General features: G+C 59.1%; 10 protein-coding genes across 10 annotated transcripts; 4 read left to right on the forward strand and 6 right to left on the reverse strand.

Moving 5' to 3' along the window:
- Positions 1–95: 95 nt before the first annotated feature.
- Positions 96–1,281, reverse strand: SDRG_01041 (hypothetical protein; the record flags this gene model as incomplete). Its single annotated transcript, XM_008606550.1, has 4 exons — positions 96–479; positions 530–660; positions 706–785; positions 839–1,281. 4 exons carry the CDS (start codon positions 1,279–1,281, stop codon positions 96–98), a joined length of 1,038 nt encoding a protein of 345 aa, XP_008604772.1.
- A 526-nt stretch (positions 1,282–1,807) lies between these two features.
- Positions 1,808–3,455, reverse strand: SDRG_01042 (ATP synthase subunit beta, mitochondrial). Its single transcript, XM_008606551.1, has 2 exons — positions 3,133–3,455; positions 1,808–3,085 (listed from the first exon to the last, which is right to left on the reverse strand). The coding sequence occupies exons 1-2, from the start codon at positions 3,412–3,414 to the stop codon at positions 1,883–1,885; spliced, it is 1,485 nt and encodes a 494-aa protein (XP_008604773.1). The 5' UTR covers positions 3,415–3,455; the 3' UTR covers positions 1,808–1,882.
- A 3,494-nt stretch (positions 3,456–6,949) lies between these two features.
- Positions 6,950–8,663, forward strand: SDRG_01043 (ATP synthase subunit beta, mitochondrial). The gene is made up of 2 exons (XM_008606552.1): positions 6,950–7,323; positions 7,371–8,663. The coding sequence occupies exons 1-2, from the start codon at positions 7,042–7,044 to the stop codon at positions 8,571–8,573; spliced, it is 1,485 nt and encodes a 494-aa protein (XP_008604774.1). The 5' UTR covers positions 6,950–7,041; the 3' UTR covers positions 8,574–8,663.
- SDRG_01044 (hypothetical protein) lies at positions 8,597–10,633 on the reverse strand. The gene is made up of 8 exons (XM_008606553.1): positions 10,596–10,633; positions 10,431–10,549; positions 10,315–10,389; positions 10,237–10,263; positions 10,006–10,191; positions 9,165–9,953; positions 9,037–9,120; positions 8,597–8,980 (listed from the first exon to the last, which is right to left on the reverse strand). The coding sequence occupies exons 1-8, from the start codon at positions 10,624–10,626 to the stop codon at positions 8,666–8,668; spliced, it is 1,626 nt and encodes a 541-aa protein (XP_008604775.1). The 5' UTR covers positions 10,627–10,633; the 3' UTR covers positions 8,597–8,665.
- Positions 10,634–10,986: 353 nt separating this feature from the next.
- On the reverse strand, positions 10,987–12,355 carry SDRG_01045 (hypothetical protein; the record flags this gene model as incomplete). The annotated part of the gene is made up of 1 exon (XM_008606554.1): positions 10,987–12,355. A coding segment is annotated over one exon (1,289 nt), but the record flags the coding sequence as incomplete, so codon positions are not given.
- Positions 12,356–12,711: 356 nt separating this feature from the next.
- On the forward strand, positions 12,712–13,644 carry SDRG_01046 (hypothetical protein). The gene is made up of 2 exons (XM_008606555.1): positions 12,712–13,065; positions 13,115–13,644. Exons 1-2 carry the CDS (start codon positions 12,760–12,762, stop codon positions 13,601–13,603), a joined length of 795 nt encoding a protein of 264 aa, XP_008604777.1. The 5' UTR covers positions 12,712–12,759; the 3' UTR covers positions 13,604–13,644.
- On the reverse strand, positions 13,605–18,880 carry SDRG_01047 (hypothetical protein). The gene is made up of 8 exons (XM_008606556.1): positions 18,419–18,880; positions 18,124–18,373; positions 17,642–18,075; positions 16,464–17,588; positions 16,267–16,413; positions 16,000–16,218; positions 14,186–15,949; positions 13,605–14,137 (listed from the first exon to the last, which is right to left on the reverse strand). Exons 1-8 carry the CDS (start codon positions 18,866–18,868, stop codon positions 13,679–13,681), a joined length of 4,848 nt encoding a protein of 1,615 aa, XP_008604778.1. The 5' UTR covers positions 18,869–18,880; the 3' UTR covers positions 13,605–13,678.
- Positions 18,881–19,518: 638 nt separating this feature from the next.
- SDRG_01048 (hypothetical protein) lies at positions 19,519–20,046 on the forward strand. The gene is made up of 2 exons (XM_008606557.1): positions 19,519–19,723; positions 19,779–20,046. The coding sequence occupies exons 1-2, from the start codon at positions 19,544–19,546 to the stop codon at positions 20,028–20,030; spliced, it is 432 nt and encodes a 143-aa protein (XP_008604779.1). The 5' UTR covers positions 19,519–19,543; the 3' UTR covers positions 20,031–20,046.
- A 430-nt stretch (positions 20,047–20,476) lies between these two features.
- On the reverse strand, positions 20,477–20,670 carry SDRG_01049 (hypothetical protein; the record flags this gene model as incomplete). The annotated part of the gene is made up of 2 exons (XM_008606558.1): positions 20,477–20,591; positions 20,663–20,670. 2 exons carry the CDS (start codon positions 20,668–20,670, stop codon positions 20,477–20,479), a joined length of 123 nt encoding a protein of 40 aa, XP_008604780.1.
- A 437-nt stretch (positions 20,671–21,107) lies between these two features.
- Positions 21,108–21,561, forward strand: SDRG_01050 (hypothetical protein; the record flags this gene model as incomplete). Its single annotated transcript, XM_008606559.1, has 3 exons — positions 21,108–21,213; positions 21,257–21,487; positions 21,548–21,561. The coding sequence occupies 3 exons, from the start codon at positions 21,108–21,110 to the stop codon at positions 21,559–21,561; spliced, it is 351 nt and encodes a 116-aa protein (XP_008604781.1).
- Positions 21,562–21,615: the final 54 nt, after the last annotated feature.

The raw sequence follows: 21,615 nt of genomic DNA on the forward strand, positions 1-21,615 counted from the left end.
GTATCGTCATGTTGTTCGTATGCCATGGACGGTCGTTGGCTATTTTATTCGTTGGAGCTATCTATTACATTTGTGTTAAATAAGGGTGCGCGCGTCTACAAGTGGGGTAGCATCTTGCAGCTCGCAGCGCGTTTTGGGGTTGATGACATCGTCGGTGCTTCGACTTTGATTTGAATCTGGGAGCGCGATTTGATTGGGCAATGGAGGTACGCCAGTGACGCGCCGTCGTCGGGCAACAGCGTCGGCGACTGCGGCGCGCCGTTCGGGTGCTGTAAATACAGCACCGGGTCGAACGTGATGCTTTTGCCCAAAGCAATGCCCATGTCGGAGGCCTCGCTCTGGCGCTGCAGCTTCGCGAAGTACGCACTCAGCGTCGGGAGCCGCGCTGTCGCTACGACCGCATCCGGCTTGTCGGTGAGGAGGTCGTAAAAGCGCTTGAGCTGGGCCACGTACGCGCCGAGATCGGGTTCGTCGACCCACTAAGGTGGACAATATTGTCCTCGACAGCAACAGAATCTCTTTGTCGTACGTGCTCGACAAAGAAGAACATGGCGTCGCTGAAGTACTCGATGCTCAACGCGGGCTGGCCGTGGCTGTCGCTCTCCCAAGCATCGTGGATGATGGTCGAGGCCAAGCTGTCGATCCACTCGGTTGTGAGCCCTAAGCGCACTGCTCTATCGCTGCCGCGGCGACCGCGCGACGCACCCGAGAGTAGCTGCGAGTACAGACGCGCATACTGCTGTTTGCTCATCGTTGGGTCGTCCTTGGACTTGATTTGGCACTGCCTATGCAAGGTAGAGACTTCATACGCAAACACACTCGGCAGTAGCTTGCGTACCACAGCGACCGCAGCCACTTCCGCACATTCGGATGCGTCATAATGGCGGACCGCTTGATCTGTAGCTCGCGGTGCCGCCGGAGGATGTCCTGCACGTCGCGCGTGAGCGTCACGGGTGCCTTCTTGGTTGCGCTCTGCGCGCGCCGCGGCGGTCGCGAGTGCGCCTTCTTGGGGCTCTCGCGCGGCAGCGACGAGGCCAGGAGAGTGTCGTCTTCGAGCGGCGCCTCGGCGACCGTGGCGAGCGCACCAGGTACCGATGCCTCGGCCAAAGGAAGTGCAAAGTCGTACGCGTTGTCCATGAACGCTTGGTACACGCGCTGCATCGTCTCTTCCGAGCTCGTGAGTGTGTCGTCGATCGCGAGGCGTGCGCGGTGCGCCGCGCGCTCTTCGAGCTTGGCGAGGAAGGCGCCGAGGCTCTCGGCCTCGGCGCGGAGGTCGGCCATCGTCAGCGAGTCCCATATCGTGAAGCGTCGAATCATATACGCGTCGTCTACGCTACCTCCATGCCCCGGCCGTGCCGTCGCTTCCGCCCAAGCAAACGACGACCAAGACAAATCGGTTATTTATAGCGCGCCACGTCAGAAACACTGTAAATAGTGTGATATCGTATATAGTGTACATAGCCTTCACGCGCAACCAAGTCGGTGACTTCGTCGGGGGATGATCATGGCCGCTTTAGCCTGCGCAAGCTGCCTGTGCATGTTGACCTAGCGGCGGCAAAGAAGAGTCCAAAGAGCTCGGCGACGATCCAGCATGGCATCATGCACCAAGCGCAAGAGAAAATGGTGGGATAAGCTTTCTATAAGCTTGGCAACGGCGTGGTCGTGATGGCGTCGAAGTCAACCCGGCTCACGACCTGGTGACGCGTGGAGCAGCATGGGCCAAGCATAGTAGCGTTGCGTGGCCCTGCCTGAAATGAAAGAGCCTGAGCAGCTGCGCCGACCAAGTCCCTTGCGTGCTTACGATACAGGAGAAAGTCATGGCGCATCGTATGTATTATGTGAAGCGGGTATCGCTACGCCATGCGAGCAAGCAACACCAAGTTTACTCGTCCAACTCGGAGGCGAGGGCCTTGGCCTTCTCCTTGACTTCCTCGATGCCGCCGACCATGAAGAAGGCGGCTTCCGGGAGGTCGTCGTACTCGCCGGCAAGGATGGCCTTGAACGACGAGACAGTCTCCGCGAGCGCCACAAACTTGCCCGGCTTGCCCGTAAACACTTCGGCGACGTGGAGCGGCTGCGACATGAACTTCTGCACCTTACGGGCGCGCGCGACCGTGAGCTTGTCGTCTTCCGACAACTCGTCCATGCCGAGAATGGCAATGATATCCTGGAGACCCTTGTAGTCCTGGAGCAGCTTCTGCGTCGCGCGAGCCACCTCGTAGTGCTCGTCACCAATCACACGCGGGTCGAGCATGCGCGACTTCGAGTCGAGCGGATCGACGGCAGGGTAGATACCGAGCTCCGAAATCTGGCGCGACAACACCGTCGTCGCATCCAAGTGCGAGAACGTCGTCGCCGGCGCCGGATCCGTAAGATCATCGGCCGGCACGTAAATGGCCTGCACCGACGTGATCGAACCCTTGAGCGTCGACGTAATGCGTTCCTGGAGCGCACCAAGATCCGTCGCCAACGTCGGCTGGTAACCGACAGCCGACGGGATACGACCGAGAAGAGCCGACACCTCCGAGCACGCCTGCGTGAAGCGGAAAATGTTGTCCACGAACAAGAGCACGTCCTGGCCTTCCACATCACGGAAGTACTCGGCGACCGTCAGACCCGTAAGACCGACACGGGCGCGGGCACCCGGCGGCTCGTTCATCTGGCCGTACACGAGCGCAGCCTTCGAGCCCGTCGTCGTGCCGTCCGCGTTGAGCTTGATCACACCCGACTCGATCATCTCGTGGTACAAGTCGTTGCCTTCGCGCGTGCGCTCGCCGACACCGGCAAACACCGACACACCACCGTGGTTGTTGGCCACGTTGTTGATCAACTCCATGATGACGACCGTCTTGCCGACACCAGCGCCGCCGAAAAGACCAATCTTGCCACCCTTGGCGTACGGCGCCAGCAAATCGACGACCTTGAGGCCCGTCACGAGCACCTCGGCGCCCGAGCCCTGCTCCGTGTAGAGCGGCGCGGCGCAGTGGATCGGCGCCTTCGTCGCCGAGTGGATCGGCCCACGCTCATCGACCGGCTCGCCAATCACGTTCATGATGCGGCCAAGCGTCTCGGGACCGACGGGCACCTACACCGCGCTCAATATCCCATCGATTTCCAAACAAAGCACAGTACCATGATCGGGTTGCCCGTGTCCACGCACTCCTGGCCACGCACGAGACCGTCCGTGCCCTCCATGGCGATCGTGCGCACCGTGTTCTCGCCGAGGTGCTGCGCGACCTCGAGCACGATGCGGATGTTGTCGTTCGTGTTCTGCACCTCGAGCGCGTTGAGGATCGGCGGCAGGTTGTTGGTGAACTGGACGTCGACGACGGCGCCGATGATCTGCGTGATGCGACCGACGGACGCGCCGGACGACGCGAAGCCGCGCGTCAGCGAGCGGGTCAGCGAGAGCATGTTGGAGCTTCTTTTGTACTGAAGCCGCAGCCACACAACAGCGATTGCCGGATACGACCGCGCGTATCCGGTATTGGCGCCGTCTATCCGGACATTGGTATGCGGATGCGCGGGGATTGGCCCAAGCAATGGAAAGCGAGCCAATCCGAATGGAAAGGGACGTGCGAGGGAGCCAATGAACGGCATGGACTTCGGCATGGCGCGTGACGGCCGATTTGAAATTCGAGATTCGGGATATCCAAGAAAATTGGGTTGTTCCCGTGGGCATTTGATTTCCTCGGTATTGCGATCGTCGACTGCGGTTTAGTACGCAGAAAAGGCGCCTAGTTACGATCGACATGGACGATATCCTGTAAAGGAAGATGAGCGTTGGAATGCAGACGACGTTGGACGAGAGAGACCCGACGAATTTCACCTGATCGAGTCGGCGTCGACGTGTCTTGCGTTCTAGTTCGTGGCGACGAATATGCTGCATCCAAGGGTCTTGCGTCGGCGTGGCAGCCGTGGGTACGTCGATACTCAGTGAACGAACGCTCGCGCGCTTCTGTGAGCGGCTACCGCAAGTAGCATCTCGTCGTATCGTGCGGTCGAAATGGCATGGCGTGGTTGATGATGGATCCAATGCTCATCAGTAAGGCCAATGGGGAAGGCGTTCTTTTGCCCATAAGATAGCAATAAGATCTCTCGAAGTCGACCAGTTTGTGTCTCAACAATTGCGGCAAAAGCGGCGTTTTTATACACAATCCGACGAAACATGGGGCGCAAAATAACAAAACGAGAGGAAGCACACGTCTGCGCAGCATGCAATTAACATCGCCGGTGGGTCAAGCAGAAATGCACTGTCTGGGCAAAAGGTGGTCGTCAATATGTATCTTGGCCACGTGAGCGCTATCATAAGCAAGTCTCTGCAGTTGTTGAAGGCAGTCGACCTGGACATAGCTGTTTCGGGAGGTGGTCTCTCGACTCCAACAGCGACTGACGGCAGCGGCGAGGCGTGTGTGTGCCGCAGGCTGAAACGAGGTGGTAGCCAAGCCACTCGTCGTGGAGCTGGGCGTTGCTTACTCCGTTGGAACAGGTACATCGCTTGGATACGCTGCAGCAAACGTTCAAGACGCCGTTTGGTCCGGAACACAGCGCGAATCGAAGCCGCTTCGGGCGTCTCGGGGCGGAAGACTCGGTCGTTTCGGGCTAGCCAGGCGGCGAGGAGCACGCAAGCGCGTAGAATCGGCCACACGATGCCAACCGCGCGTCGCTGATAGCGTTGGAAGGTCACCAGCGGTGCAAACAAGCAAGTCTCTGCAGCCATTCTAGTGTCGGCGTCTTGAAGTTGAATGGCACCGCAGCAGTGTCTGGCTCGAAGCTAGTCACAAATGTTTTTTGTCCAAATCCTAGTGTTTGGGAGCTGCAGAAACAACGGACACATCCGTGCGACTCGACCCGTACTCACAGACACCTCTGTACAAAAGCCCGCCTACCGTTGAGGTCAAGAATTGTCCGGAAGCAGACCTTCAACTGTCGCGTGCCAAAGGACGTGTCAAAAACGAGTTGGCCCGTCACCTTGCTGAGATACTAAGGTCGACTCCCTTTACACAACGAGTTACTGGATCAGAATTGCGAATGTGGGGCGAAGGATCTCAATAGAAATCGTCAACTTGGACTCGCGACTCGGTTCATTATGCCGAGCTTGATGTTTTCATGGACAGCTCCGTTGTTGAGACTACACCACGACTCCACCTGCAGGCATCTCCGTGAAAGAGCAAAAGGGACGATCGTTCCAACGCCTAGAGCGAACTACGTGTGACCGATTCCGCTCCTGGCAACAACCAGAACGTGAAACACCAGACAGAGGGAGGCCGTACTCCCTAAACACCGGCTAGTGTACTACAAAGCAGAACGGAAAGTGGTAGCTAAGCTACATCTACTGACTGCTGCCAAAGACTGTACAGTCTCACATCAACGGGCTTCTCCCGTAGGACTTAACATGCAAACACACATCGCCTTGTCCCGGCCTAGTGGTGTTGACGTGGGCTAGGCTCACACCCAATGCCCCACCACTGTATGCGACCAACGGTCACACTACGACATGAGACTCTCGCAGGACAGTTTGATGATAACGCCGTGTTGGCCCTGTCGGCCGGCTACATGCTATGGAGCGAGAAATCTTGTTCTCCCTGCGTCGACGTACGAAAGAGGTGACAAGCCCTAGCTCACGTTTTTAGTCCACTGCCTTGATTCAGAGTGAAAACTGGTGTGGTGTGTATCTTGTCCAAAGTACTTGGGCGTAGTAACGTTGTGGATAAAAGAACGCAAATGTCATGCGAGAGCTTCGAAACCTATTTCAACCTGTCAACTTGGCACTTGTACTACGTGGTGCTGTCCTTCTCTTGCGGCACAAGAGCTAATAACTTGCCAGCCGTCGACGCGGCACTCACTCGCATCCCGGCTGCCTCGTGACCGCATACATATATCGCGGTGCAGAGTCAGCGTACACGGCTGTCCGTCGGTTCTCGTCGAATGAAGATCTTTGCGTGTTGCTGGAGCCTCTCTGTCTTATGAGATAATACCAAAACGAGATGTCTCTCGGCTGGTGGACGACCGCCTTCAGCAGCGAATGCTCTATTGGTGCGGCGGCACCAAAGGTATATGGAAGAACCTAGTCAAGAGTGCAGGTAAACCCTTATCCTAGTAGAAAGTCGCATTGGGCTTCTAGCCCCGAGGGCACTGCGCGGTACCCACGTCCAATGTGGCGGGCGTAATGCTGGAGAAATGGACAATATTGCACTTTTCCGTGACGACCCCGTCGTGCTGGCAAGACACGGCTGGCTACTCGTCCCACGTTGGCGTCTGTCGACATACATGTTGTATAATGGCACGATGGCCCGTCGCATGCACATGTATCGTGTTGGAGAGTGTTTACCCCTTGTGCAAGATGGGGCGACGACAAGAAGGAGGTGCGAAGACGACATCAGTCACTGCGAGGACGCTCATGCTTGCTGATTCCACTTTTCTGTACAAGTACGAGAGTACGTGCTTTGTAAACCACCAAGTTGTGGCCAAAAATGATCTTTGAGACTCTTCTGGTGCACCCACCACCGTCCACGTGTCGGTCGGTCGTATCGCCACCACACTTCAAACCTCCACCGTCGTCCTCCTAGTCCATCATTTGCTGCCTCCTAAATAATACCTCCACAACGTCGTGCTCATACGACTCATCCATCGCTACCTCGTCCTTCCCCATTCCTCTTTGCCCAAGCAACCATCTTGCCGCTTCGTTCTCTTGCGTTCGTCATGCACACCAAATCCCCATCGTTCTCATACTATTTCCAAACGCATCATGTAGTGTTCGCACACTATCTCGGTGCAACCTGCGCATCGTGTGATGCATGGGCATTGCGTCTGAAAAAGGGACCCCCTCATTTAATGGCCACACCATCGATTTCTATTTTAATAGCAACAATCAAATCCCAATACCATCGTCCATATTATCACCACGCCATATAAAACACATCCACCCCACCGAATTCCAAAATACGTACGACCCCCTAGTGACTGAGCTTGCAAACCGAAGTGAGGCGAAGGCCAGTCGTTTGCCCGGCGTCAGTTTTCCTTTTGCCAACTACAAGCAGAATGCTCTCGCTGACCCGCTCGCTGACGCGCGGCTTTGCGTCGTCCGGCGCGTCCGTCGGTCGCATCACGCAGATCATCGGCGCCGTCGTCGACGTCCAGTTCACCAACAACCTGCCGCCGATCCTCAACGCGCTCGAGGTGCAGAACACGAACGACAACATCCGCATCGTGCTCGAGGTCGCGCAGCACCTCGGCGAGAACACGGTGCGCACGATCGCCATGGAGGGCACGGACGGTCTCGTGCGTGGCCAGGAGTGCGTGGACACGGGCAACCCGATCATGGTACTGTGCATTGTTTGGAAATCGATGGGATATTGAGCGCGGTGTAGGTGCCCGTCGGTCCCGAGACGCTTGGCCGCATCATGAACGTGATTGGCGAGCCGGTCGATGAGCGTGGGCCGATCCACTCGGCGACGAAGGCGCCGATCCACTGCGCCGCGCCGCTCTACACGGAGCAGGGCTCGGGCGCCGAGGTGCTCGTGACGGGCCTCAAGGTCGTCGATTTGCTGGCGCCGTACGCCAAGGGTGGCAAGATTGGTCTTTTCGGCGGCGCTGGTGTCGGCAAGACGGTCGTCATCATGGAGTTGATCAACAACGTGGCCAACAACCACGGTGGTGTGTCGGTGTTTGCCGGTGTCGGCGAGCGCACGCGCGAAGGCAACGACTTGTACCACGAGATGATCGAGTCGGGTGTGATCAAGCTCAACGCGGACGGCACGACGACGGGCTCGAAGGCTGCGCTCGTGTACGGCCAGATGAACGAGCCGCCGGGTGCCCGCGCCCGTGTCGGTCTTACGGGTCTGACGGTCGCCGAGTACTTCCGTGATGTGGAAGGCCAGGACGTGCTCTTGTTCGTGGACAACATTTTCCGCTTCACGCAGGCGTGCTCGGAGGTGTCGGCTCTTCTCGGTCGTATCCCGTCGGCCGTCGGTTACCAGCCGACGTTGGCGACGGATCTTGGTGCGCTCCAGGAACGCATTACGTCGACGCTCAAGGGTTCGATCACGTCGGTGCAGGCCATTTACGTGCCGGCCGATGATCTTACGGATCCGGCGCCGGCGACGACGTTCTCGCACTTGGATGCGACGACGGTGTTGTCGCGCCAGATTTCGGAGCTCGGTATCTACCCGGCCGTCGACCCGCTCGACTCGAAGTCGCGCATGCTCGACCCGCGTGTGATTGGTGACGAGCACTACGAGGTGGCTCGCGCGACGCAGAAGCTGCTCCAGGACTACAAGGGTCTCCAGGATATCATTGCCATTCTCGGCATGGACGAGTTGTCGGAAGACGACAAGCTCACGGTCGCGCGCGCCCGTAAGGTGCAGAAGTTCATGTCGCAGCCGCTCCACGTCGCCGAAGTGTTTACGGGCAAGCCCGGCAAGTTTGTGGCGCTCGCGGAGACTGTCTCGTCGTTCAAGGCCATCCTTGCCGGCGAGTACGACGACCTCCCGGAAGCCGCCTTCTTCATGGTCGGCGGCATCGAGGAAGTCAAGGAGAAGGCCAAGGCCCTCGCCTCCGAGTTGGACGAGTAAACTCTAGACATTGACTCGCTGTGTTACCATTCAAATTGTAGTATCTTGGAGGTAAAAGGTATTAATAGTTGACAACCCTATTCCCTGTCATCTCAACTTGGCCGCTGGAACATGATCAGTGGCTTGTCGATCATTGAGTTAGGGTGCTCCGGGCGCATGGTAGGCGAGAGCGATCCACCGGAGATGAGCACGCTGCTGCCGCGGGCCTTGGTGCCGCTGTTGCCTTCGAGAACGAGCGTCTCGGGCGTGAGCTGGCACTGCGTCGCTGAAATGGCGTCCCGCAGCAGCTTGCACCCGCGGAGCGTAATGCTGTTGTAGCCCAAGTGGAGCTCTAGAAGCGTCGTATTGGCCTCGAGCGCCGTCGAGAGGACTTGGACGATCGTGTCCGACTTGAGCCCGATGCTGGTCTAGACCAGTTGGATCCATCATGTCATCCAGGACTCCGTCACACTCGGGAGGCTACCAGCTCGAGGACGCGCAAGGTTGCATTGGTGCCAATGGCTTTGCAGAGCGCGACGATGCCCGGTGGCTCGAGTAGCCCGCCGCTCTACGTGGTCCCAACGTCATTAGCGTCCATCGCAAGCGACGTACAATGTCCATGTGCGATAAGCTCAGTGTCGTCAGAAGCGTCTTGGCAAGGTAGCTGCCGGCGTGGGGGCCGTGAAAGCTCGCTGGAAAGAGCGCGGTGCGGAGGCGCGGGTGCGCACCCAGTGCCGTGGCCATGAGGTCCCCGATTTCGTCGTCGAGGACGTTGGCGCCAGCATGGAGGTACGTCAGCGACGCATTCGCCGCCAGTCCACGTGCGAGCGCCTTGCTGCTCTCGAGCGACAAGCTATTCATCGACACATCGAGCGACGTGAGCACCGACGTTGTACTCAAAACATGCTGGAGCCGGCACGCCGAGGCCTCCGATAGCCCAATCTCAGAGAGTGTGAGCGTCACAAGACTCGTGTTGGCCGGTGCGTCGAGCAGCGTCGCCGTGTACGTCCGGCTCTTGCTTTTGAGGAGGAGCTTCTGGCGCGTCTCGTCCGCGAGCGAAAGCGGCTCGGCGGCCAGCGGGCGCAGAAGGTCGACACCACCACCGTCGGCGATCGCCGGGTTGTGGCTCATGTGCAGCGTGCGCAGAGTTGAGTTGGTTTTGAGATTGAGCCACGCGAGACAACCCTCGCTACCAATCTGGTTGTGTGCAACGTCGAGGTGCGTCAACGCCGCGTTGGTCGCCAAGGCCTCGGCGAGCGCGATCGCGCCGACCGCCGTGATGGCGTTGTAGCTCAACACCAGCGTCTGCAGTGACCCATTGGTCGCGAGTGCTGCGCTGAGCAGCAGCAGGCTCTCGTCACGCAGACCGTTGCCGCCCAAGTGGAGCGATTGCACAAAGTACTATACCGTGCACAACTTGTCTGCTACATTGGCGACCGCTTTCGTGACGTACGTTGGTCGCCAATGACAACGTGAGACGGCGCATGTCACCGGCCTGCACGTAGCACCCGCGCAAGTCGATGGCTGTTGGTTGGGGCTGGCGACGCGCGTCATCGTCGTCGTCGTCGACTTGGTAGTACTCGGCCGCCCGGCCACGCGGTGGCACAGTTGCTGCTTTGTCGACAACGCAGTAGCGACCCTAAACACGAGCGCGATCGGTTTCGCGCCTGCTGAGCCAGCACACCTCGCGGTCCCTTGTGATCCAGTCGCCCTGCAACATCCGTGTGCATCAGTGCCCCATTGCCAACGAACGAGCAAGCACCTTGATGTACGCTTTGCCGCTCGGATGCTTGCACACTATCGTACCGTCGCGGGGCATCAGTGCATCGCAGAGCACCTACGAGCATGCCACGAGGTGCGGACGCACGGACGATGCACCTCGCCGAACGCCGTCAGAACCACGTCGTCCGGTTCGAGGCAGCCTTCCCAGCGCTTGGCAAACGGGTCAAAATACACTATGTCCCGAAACGCGAGAACGTCAATGGCCTCTTCGATGCCTACGGTACATGCCCTCGCCGACAAGGCTTTGGGTAAGCCACCAACCTTCACGGAGCGACGCTTGGACGTCGTTCATGTCGCGCCGGTTTCAAGACCAGTTATTTCGCTGGTCACTCCGAGTTATATAGTCCATTTACAACCCCATTTGCTGTTGGCGGTCGAGAGAATGGGTTGGGGTTGTGGATGTTGGGATCGTGTTGGTGCTCGTGGCGGCCACCAAAGGACGAATGAACGAACCTCACTTGCAATCTAGTACGATGCCGCGCTGTCAGTATGTGTCCTGCCCGCGCGATGCAGCGCCGCACTCGACGGCCTGTGCCGTGCACCGCAACCGTGACGTCTGCAGCGTCGACGGCTGCCACAACCAAGCCTTTGCCAACGCGCTGTGTGTCCGCCATGGTGGCCGTGAGACTCCTTCGCCCTCGTAACGCGCTCATCTCGAATGTAACTCAACTCCAAGTTTTTATGGAGAATATTGTCTCTTCTTTGCAGCACTTTTGTGGTGCCATAATTCGACTACGGTCGCGGGCTCAATACATGCATGAAGGCCTGGAGCCGAATAGACGCGGCGAGCGCAAGAAGGCAGAGCACAAAGCTAACGCCAAACATCGGCGTGAAGCAGGAGGCGCCGAGGCACGTCGCGTCGCCATGCGCGGCCCACTTGTACAAGAGAGAGGCAAGGGGCCCCAAGAGGAGGGGGAAACCGACTGCGTTGGCGAGACTGATCAAGCCAAAGTTTTTCCCAATGTGCGATGGACCAAAGAGTTCGCGCGTCACGACGGGAAACATGGCAAAGATGCAGCCTTCCGCGAGCCCCGCCGCGACGATCGGGACGACGAAAAAGCGCGTTGGCACGACCACAAAGAGCACTTGGGTGACCGCCATGGCGAGGACACCCAGCGAGAGGAACCACGCACGCGAGTGGGACGCGCCAAACTTGTCCGAGAGGACGCCCATACTGAGGCGCCCGGCCATGTTGCAGATCGAGAAGATCGAGACGTACATTGGCACGAGGTCAATTGACGCGCCGTCGCTCTGCAAGATGAACGCAATGTTGTTGAGCACAAAGAGCGCCGACCCGACGCCAATCATGACGGGCGCGAAGAGGAGCCAGAACCGCGCGTCCTGCAGCAGCGCCAGCAGCGTTATGTCACTTGTCGTACTTGCCTCGGGGAGAAGAAGCGGCATTGATTCGTCCTTGGGCGGCGTGCGGCGCGGGGGCGGCACGAGCAGCACGAGCCCAAGAAGGCCCATGAGGCCGTGCTCGAGGCTCATAAAGCCAAAGAACCCTGGCACGTTGTGGTCGTATCCGCTATGATAGATGAGCGCAAAGATGGCACCGCCCGCGCTATATGCAGCGAGGAGGAGCCCAACGATCGCGCCGCGATGGTGGTTGCCGTAGATGCCTTCGTTGGCTGCAAGGCCGGCGACAATGGCAAAGCCGCCGGCCTGGCCGACGCCGCCAAAGCAGAGCGCAATGTACCACTTGGGCAAGTGCGGCCGCGCCGCGAGGTAGGAAGCGAGCGCGTAGCAGAGCGTGAGCAAGGCCAGCGCGACAAGCATCGAGAGGCGCGTACCGAACCGGTCGTGGAAAAAGCCCGCCCAGATCGTATTGTACATGCCAAAGCTATAGCACGAGCTCACAAAGGCAATCTCGGTTTGCGTCATGTTGAGCGTCTCCTTGAGCTGCCCGTTCCAAGCAGATATCGAGTACGACGAGCCCAAGGACGCGTAGATGATGACGCCGGCGACGACGCTCAAGGCGCGGCGCACGGCGTTGACCTCGGTGGTCCGTGCGATCATTTGACTTTGTTGAATTTGCACTTGCTGTGTTTGACCCAGAGAACGGCCAATCAGAGCGCGTCTATGGACGCCATACAAAACAGCTAGCAACCGTGCCCCGCCTCTCCGATGATGGCACTTGCCGCTTACTACGTACGTTGAGCCGACCGTGGCCGTTGCCTGGTTGTGGATCGTAGTGGACGCTGTGGTCGTCGTCAGTGGGTCCAGTGCTGTCGTGCGTCGGCGTAGCAGGTGCAGTCTTTTTCATACTGGAACCAATCACAGGACTGCAAATCGCATATTTTTGACCAATCCCCGCTGCTACCAGTGTATGTATGCAGTGGATTGCCTGTTTAAAACCGTTTTAAACAGCAGAAAGGCGCCGGATAGTCGGTGTCACCGGTCTGGCCTGCAGTAACCAAGACGCATGGGCCAAGCTGGATCGAACCGCGCCAAGAAGGACGCCAAGGCCATCACCAAGAAGAGCGTCCAGGCCACCAAGATTGAACGCGCCAAGGCGACGGGCATCCTGTCCCTGCACGGCTGTAAGCTCAAGCGCATCCCGGATGACGTGTTTGCCATCGAGAAGCTCAACACGCTCGACCTCTCCAACAACGAGCTGGTCGAGATTCCAGCGGCCATTGGTCAGCTCATCAACCTCAAGACGCTCAAGCTCGATAGCAACCAGCTCGCATCACTGCCGGACCTCTCGGCCTTGACCAAACTGACCAACGTAGCAACTCATGCTGTGCCATGGATCTCACTGTGTTGTTGCTGCATAGCTCGTGCTCGACAACAACAAACTAGCGTCCTTGCAGGCGCTGCCGCCAGCGCTCATTAAGCTCAGCGCCCGCAACAACCAGCTCTCGGGACTGCCACCGAGCCTGTGCAGCTTGGCCCATCTCGAGGTTGTGGACGTGAGCCAGAATCAAATCGCCTCGATCCCGTCGGCGATTGCAAGCTGCTTGAGCTTGAAAGAGCTCACGCTCGACGACAACCGCCTATCTCAACTGCCCACCGCGCTCTCGCAGTGCGCCAAGCTTAAAGCGCTTTGTGTGCGGCGCAACCGGCTCGGGCCGCAGTCGATCGCCGCTTCGATCCTCGCGACGTCGGCCGTGCACATTATGCAGCTCGAGGGCAACCCGATGACCAAGTTTGACTTGGAAGCGATGGACGGAGTCGACGCTTTTCTTCTCCGGCGCAAGGAACTCAAGGACAAGGAGCTCCACGGCGGCCTCCACACGGACGTGGCGCTCTGCGGCCTCGACTAAATCGACGACTAACTACAATCCGCTTCTTCTATTGTCCTCTATCGGTGCGTACTACATGCAAAGCATACATCACTCTCAGCTGAGTGGAATCGGCTCAAGGCGCGCTTGTTGCTTCTTGGTCGGACTTCGCGCCGGGCTCCCGAGCGATGGCACGGCCGGGATCGACTTGGTCGCTTCTTTGCGCACCTGAGCAATCGCACTTCGCGGCGCGTCGAGGTCGTCCTTCTCGGGCGCCGACGTGGCGCGCGTCGACGCCGACACTTGCGGCAAGAGGTCCACCGACGACTGCGTGTGCCGCCCAGGCCCAAGGAGTTCGTGGGCATGCGGCCCCAGCAGCTGCTTGTTCTTTGGCGGGTCGGCGTCCTTGAGAAACACGAGCGATCCGAGGACCACGTCCAATGTGCACGCACGGGGCGCGGACGTTGCAATCACTTGGGCCTTCTCGGTCTCTTGCTGCGCGGCTTCCGCTGCGTCGTCGAGCGCAAAGAGCTCGGCGATCGCGTCATCGATCGTGACAGTCGCCGACACCTGCGTCTACAAGCATTGACATCAGAACGCGCCCTGTAGAGAAGGGATATGTACCCAGTCGGCGAGCGTGCCGTGGTGTCGCGTCACTTGGGTCGACGCCTGGAGCAAATGCGACACACCACGGGGCTTTAAAAAGAGTGTCGGGCCCGCGACCGCCATCATTTTCTCCATGACAGCTTCCGAGAGCGCCGTGTTCTCCAAGCTCGCGGCCATCGCTTCGATCAGCCCGGGCGCCATGATGTTCGAGTCCAAGTGGGACGACATGGCCTGGAGCGCAGTCGCAATGATGTGGCACTTCATCGGGGCATTCGGACCCGTCGCTCTCTGTCCAAGCGCAATCAGTGTCTTGATGCCATCGTGGTGAATCAAAATGCCACGCGCGCGCCGGTGGCAGCTTAAGTTGTACAACGTGACGATTGTGTTTTCGCGCGTGTCGGCGACGCGGGAGCCCGCCATGGCGAGGATGATGGGGATCGCATGCGCTTGGGAGGCGACCCGCGCGCGGTTGATGTCGTGTATAAAGACCTTGGTTTGCGTGTCCTCCTTGATCACCGTGCCATCTTTCTTGCTCGTGAGGTTGCGCAGTGTGACCATGCAGTGGTACGAGAACTCTTCGCTCAGGCGCGCAATCACCGCGCCGAGCGTCGCGCTCTCGTCGTCGTCGTCCATGACCATCGCCACGATCGTCTCCATGACGCCGTCGGCCAACATCTTTTCATGGCACTCGGCGTTCTTGGAGAGGACGCTGAGACACGAGACGATGTCGAGGCGCGACGCATCGAGCACCTCGAGGGCTTCTTTCGGTAGTCCGGTGGAGCCCCGGGTCGGCGGATGCGCGGCTGCGAGCGCTTTGGCGTGCGCACTTTGCTGTTTTGCGATCGCGTGCAAGGCCCGGACGATGCCGTCGTTGACCAAGTCCATCTCGACGCCTTGGTTGCGACAGAGGAGGCAGAGCAGCTCGGCGCACGCCGGCCCGATCTCCGGGTCGGTGGCGCTGACCATGAGCACCGAGAGAATCTGGACGCCGTGGCACGCAACGAGCTGGAGCTGGTTGGCGGGCTCCGTCATGAGGTTTCGAAGCGCCGTGACGCAAAGGCCGAGCGTGATGTCGCAAGAGAGTCGCTGGAGGAGGTCGCAGAGCGATGGCACCATCGCATCACGTGTCATGGCGTCGACGCCAACGCGACTCGCCGACAGATTAGCAATAGCGCCGGCGCTGTACCGGCGAATGTCTTTGCTTTCGGCCCGCGTGAGCGAAATGAGGAGCCCGACCACGTGGCCGTCGTCCTTGAGCACGAGGTCGCGCACGTCAACGTTGCACGTTACGTTGCAGAGGACATGGGCGCAGTAGACGCGCGTCTCGGGGTCGCGTGTCTTGACAAGCGATGTGAGAATCGCGAGCGCGCCTTCGTGCAGCAGTTGGAGCTCGTGCCCCGATACAGCACTCACGTTGCTGAGGATACCGCAAATGAGCCGCTTCATCTCTTTGCTGTAGTCTTGCGCGTACATGCCCGAGAGAATCCGGACGATCTCCATGTCGACGAGGCGCGGGACTTTAGTAGGCTCGAGCGAAATGTTGTAGATCGACCGCAGACAGAGCTGGCGAATGTCTTCCATGTCGAGCTTGGCGAGCTTGATGAGCGCGTAGAGCGCGCCGTCGACGACGAGCTTTTCGCGCGTGTCGTCGTGGGCGAGGAGGTTGAAGAGCACCTTGGCGCAAATGACCTTGGTCTTGTCGCTGTTGACGCGCAGCAAGGCGACGACGATGAAATCGCTGACCGTCGACTCGGCCCACACCCGGCCTTTCAACGGCCCCCGCTAATTCAACGTGGGTTGGAAAATGAATCAGAAAGGAGACGGACGCATACCTCGATCGCGAGGTTGCAGAGACCGATCGCTGCGCAAATCTGCGTCTCGTGGTGGCCCGTCCGCATCATCGCGTTGAGCCCGGCCGCGACTTCGCCGTGCTTGCCGAGCAGCCGGCGGCCCCGCATCGAGCACGACATATTAGCGAACGCGAGCGCACAGCGCAGCGTCGTGATCGTGCCGCTGAGGTCGGTTCGAGTCGATGAGTTGGTAGCAATGGTCTACGGCGGCCATGAGTTCGATGCATCGACCAGCGGTGCGGCATCTACCGGGCTCGACGCGAGAGCGAGAAGGGCCGTGAAATACCCGGCATGTTCCATGGCCGCATCCCCGAGCTTGCACAGCATTGACGCAGCGTACGCCTGTGCGCGGGCAAGAAGCGCTGCCGACGCCTTGTCCTTGACGACACTGTTGACCTACGCATGTCGCGCGTCCTTTTCTGCGCGCCAAGAAGCTATAACTCTACCTGGATGAAGTGAAGGACCGAGTCGACGGCGCCATCGTCGACCAAGATGTGGCGGCTGCCTTCGTGCGTGGCCATGTTGGAGAGGAGCGCGAGTGCGTGCATAAACATCCGGTGGCTCAAGCTCGCTTGTTTCTCTTGGATGGGTTCATGCAGCACTGCGATGGCGACCGACTGCGTGCCTTCTTTAAAGAGCGCAAGCGCGTTGCTTCCGTCCATCGAGAGGTGGTAGAGCGCACAGAGACACGCCGCGCGGAGCTCGGGGCGCTTGATGCAACGATCGGCGAGGTTCATGAGCGCGACAATGACGCCTTGTTCGACGAGCTTGGCCTTCATGCTCCCGTCCATGGCCAAGCTCAAGAGCGCGAACGCACACGACTTTTGGATTTCAGGGTGGTCGTCTTCCGAGTAGGCGACGAGCGCCGGCACGACACCGTCGTCGACCATCTCCTTGTACGTTTCCGGGTGCAGCATGAGGTTACAGAGCGCGACGACGCAGTCTTGCTTGACGAGCATGTCGGGCGCCGCCATGAGGCCAATCAGCGGCGCGACCGCGCCGTCCTGGACCATTTGAACGCGGCAGGCTTCATGGGACGCAAGGTTCGAGAGGCTCAAACTCACGTGGCGCGTCGTATCGTCGTGCTTGAGCTCCAGTAAGAGGAGGAGGCGCGGGACAAAGTTGGCGCCCACGACGCGGGCTTGGAGCTTGGGGTTGCAGCTAAAGTACGCCAAGGTCGTCGCACACTGCATGTGGATATCGACCATTACGAGCTCGTCGCCCGTCATGGAGGCGTTGCCAATGTAGTTTGGGTCCGACATCTTGGCCTTCTTGGCGTAAAAGCGGCGATAGTCAAACGACGATGACGTCTCGGTCTCGGGCGTCGGTTTGCGGCAGAATTGTGGCAAGTTGAAGAGCTCGAGGAGCACCGCGAGCGCGCCGTTCTTGAGCATACTTTCTTGGTTGGCGCGCACGGCCGCGAGGTTGCAGAGGACGCACGAGGCGAGCTGACAGACAGCCACGCTGCGGTACGAGCAGAGGATCTTGAGGGCGAGGATCGCACCGTCTTCGACGATATTTGCCCGCGTCGTCGCCATGATCGACATGTTCAAAAGCCCTCGGGCACACACCTACGTTCACGGGGAAGTTGCATGTCGCCAACTTGATGTCACGTCGAGGGTACCATGTTGGAGTCGGGGCGGTCGACTTTGACGAGCGAGATGAGCGCGCTCATGACCGTGTCGCTCGACGTGCTCCGCGGTACGACCGAGAGGTTGATGAGCGACTTCATCGCGAGTTCCTTGATCTCTTCGTTGGGCAACGACAGCATCTGCAGCAGCACCATGACGCTGCCTTCATGTACGAGTCGAAAGTGGGCCTCTTCGTCGCCCGTAAAGCGAAACAGCGCATGCGCGCAGTAGAGCTTGGTCGTGCCATTGTTGGTGTGCGCCAGCTCCAGCACGGTCGAGATCGCGCCTTGCTCCACCATGAGTGCGCGCGCAGACTGGTGCGTCGTGAGGTTCTGGAGGGCGGCCGCGCAGTAGAGACGAATGTGCGTATCGTCGATCGTCGGCGGGCTCTTGATGAGACCCGTGAGGATCGGGATGGCGTTTTCCGCTACACATGAGCTTCGATATGCGGTGCATGGACGTAGGAACCGTCTACCTAGCATTTGAAGCTCGTTGTTGACGTAGCACGACACGTTGTAGAGGCCCTCGGCGCACTTGAGCTTCATATCCCGAGAAAAGTTGGCCGACACGTCCTTCTCGTGCTCAATGTTGGCGACGAGCCCTTTTGCGAGGTGGTGCGCATGCTGCGTCGCGGCCGTCGACTTGGCCAAGCTCGAGTCGCTCGTCGAGTTGAGGAGCTTCTGACGCTGCTTGGACTTGTCCATGCGTGAGAGGTAGATAAGGCCCTACATGGATGGATGCATGGAGGAAGCGGAGGCATGGGACTGTACCTCGTCGTAATGACCTCGCGTGTAGAAGAGGTCGCCCATCGACGGCGGTGCGCTCTCGGAGAGCATCTGGATCGAGTGCTCGTTCTCGTCCAGCGTCAGGTCGGCCGTCGACTGCTGGTACTCGTCGACCTCGTTGACCTTGCGGAACTTTTCTTGGGCGTCCTGGCGCCGCTTCTTGTTGGCAGCCTCGGTCTTGATGTGCTGGAGGAGCGCGCGGACAAGGTCGTCCTTCTCTGGGTGGTCGCGCCAGAAGCCGCGTTGCCGATGGAGCTTCCAGTGCTTGACGAGCTCCTTGAGCTCCTCGATGCGGATCGGCGAGTTGCGCGGGTCCCGGTTCCGCGGGAAGAGGTTGTACTTGATGAGGTAGACGCGCAGCCCATCGATCTCCTGGTCCCGCCGGAGCGCGGCCAGCCGCTGCTCCATGTTCTGGGCGCACTTGGGCGCGATCATCGCCGCCCCGGCTGAATATCTATCTTTGCAGCAGTTTCGACCTCGACCGGATATGTATCCGGATAATCTGTGAAAAACGGTGTGGAAAACACGTGTGTGTTTTGATCGAGGTGAGCCACTGTCAGTCCAATCGATGCAGATCTGGCATACTAGAACTGTCACGAGAGGTATGTATGGCGATGACGGTGTCGGGTCGTCGTAATACCTCCTGCTAAACCAACAAGCTCCAATGGGACGGTTGCGCGCAAGGCGAAGCGCCGCGTCAACTGATGTCCTTGAGTGGCTGGTGTTGTTCTCTCCTTGCAAAACGGGAATGCTCACGACCAATGCTTGTGTTCATGTACCGAGGTGCTGCTGTGCTCTCCACGCTTCTTGTCTCTGGTTGAACGTACTGCGAGAAGGGTCGACATGTGCAAAGTGGTTCGGAATCGTTCTCGTAGGCAAGGAGCCATGAGATAGCATTTCTCGACCCTTGTCGTAGGGCGACAGAGCATCGAGAACGTCATGGAAGAGAAGCGCCGCAATGACTAGTACCTTGAGACTCGACAGCGTCCCTTTCGCCTTGGCGATGGACGCCGAGGTGTGGAAAGGCGGTTGCTCGAAACGGTAGGTCATTTTACACGGTGGGAAATCCGTATCGCGGTGACCACGTGGGTTTTGTGCAGATCATTGGCGATGAGCAACACGAAGCGCAACAAGTCGGGGACCGTCGAGGACGACGACGACGTGGTCGTCTTCAACGCAGCCGCGTACTCGGTCGTGGCCTCCTGGATCAAGCCGACCAAGGACGACGACGAAGCGGACGCGCGCCTGCTCAACAAGAAGCCGCTGTACACGGGCGCGCCGTCGATGACGGTATGCATGCGTCCGCCGCCACATGCACATGCCCATGCGGCGTGCGCTCTTGTAGGACGAAGACAAGCTCTTGGCCTCCAAGATCCTCAAGAAGAAGCGCCCCGAACCTGTGGATGTCGCCAAGGTTGACGAGAACGACGAGAACGACGATGAGGACGAACTCCAGCGCGGCCGCGGTGCGCCGACCAAGAAGCAGCGCTTTGTGAGCCCGCAGGAGCAGCTATTGCAATCCCTTCGCGAGCAGCAGGAGAAGCGGCGGCTAAAGAACAAGAAGAAGCAGAAGAACAAGGCGAAGCACTCGACGTAAGATATGAACAAAGCACAGGTTGATAGAGAATGCACTCGACGACGCACAACGCATTGGCTCGCCCACGCATCGAACCTGCATAGGTAGCCTCCCACACGCCATCGATCCATGCCACGAGGACGCGTGCTTCAGCGTGCATGTACCGTCGGCGCCTGTCTGGAGCGGTCCGGCAACGCCAGATTGGCTTCTATGGACTTGCACCCTGTTTCCGGCGACGATGTGGAGGGCGTCCTTGCAATACCACAGTGCTAGCGCGCGTAGGCTGGCCTGCGGCATCGTAACACCACGGCGTGTCGCCTCGGCCTTCGTCGACGAGATGCTGCCACGTGGCATGCCCGACAGGAGTCGCTTGCACGCACTGGACATCATAATACTTTATTGATTTCGCACGTGACGTGGCGTGGCCCACGTCGACACGTACCCCGATCCTTCCTTGTGGTGCTGGCTTACTCTTCGGCGTCCTTGACCGTGGACGTGATGTAGTGGAACGCGACAAGGCCGACCGTGATGAAGATGCCAAGCGCATTGACGAACTGCATGAGCGCAGCATCCATTTCTTCGCTAAGCAGATGGAGGAAGCATGAGGCGGTCATGGCCTGCAGGAACGACGACGACATGCATGGCGAACGTACTTGGTCATTGCGGAAGCGGGAGCAAGAAACTCAAAATGGGAGGTACAAAGGACGTAACCGGATAATCCCGCTGCATCCGGATCGATCCACGTGTAATCGTGCGCTGCGGCTTTGGCTTTATCAACGCGTCTTAGCGAAAATGCATACAAATTCCTAGCTTTGGTCTAATCTGCGAGAAAGCGTCAAGCCTAAATTGGCGTGCAAATAGACATACAAAACATGCGGTGGGTGCTGGCCACACGCCTCCTTGGACGCACCTCACGCCGAATGGAGCTCTCGACGGTTGCTGCGGCGGGCTTTGCGCCATCGACGCCTCCCCACGCGTGGACCCCAGAGACGTTTGCGTCCTACTTGGCCAACGAGACACCCAAGTTTATCGCATTCGTTCACAACAGCTTGCTGGCGCTCCAAGCGTCCGGCATGCCACCTGCGCCTCCTCGACAAGATGCAGATCGAGCAAGCGTGTGAGTGGACTTTGGACCACGTCTGCTACCGCTGCGAAGAGGAGGCCGAGTACACGCACTTGGCGCGCACGGTCTTGCCCACCATGGGTACGACAATCATAGCAACCGTGTGATGCGATGCCCATGGTAGCGACGCTGCTCGTCGAGTCGGAGGTCGGCGGCCGCCCCATCGCGACGTTCAAGCTCCACGCTGCGATTCCACTTGCAGGCGGCCGCAGTGTTGATGTGCTCGAGGTCCCGATGCCCAAGCGCGGGTCCTTCTACAAGCGCGGCCTCGAGCACGCCGAGATCGTTGTGCCCTACGACCTCGTCCAGTTTATCAAAGCGCAAAAGAACGATGCGATCGTGTGGGATCTCAAAGGTATCCTCACCCGCTGCCTCTCTTCCTGCCGTAATGGACCATGGTGTAGGCATGGCAAAGGACTTCAACCGTGAGGCGCGAATCGCCCTCGGCGCCAACTATAGCGTCAAGTTCCACGAGCAGACGCT

This window comes from Saprolegnia diclina (genome assembly GCF_000281045.1).
Source record: "Saprolegnia diclina VS20 unplaced genomic scaffold supercont1.2, whole genome shotgun sequence".
In the NCBI taxonomy this organism is placed as follows: Eukaryota; Oomycota; class Saprolegniomycetes; order Saprolegniales; family Saprolegniaceae; genus Saprolegnia; species Saprolegnia diclina.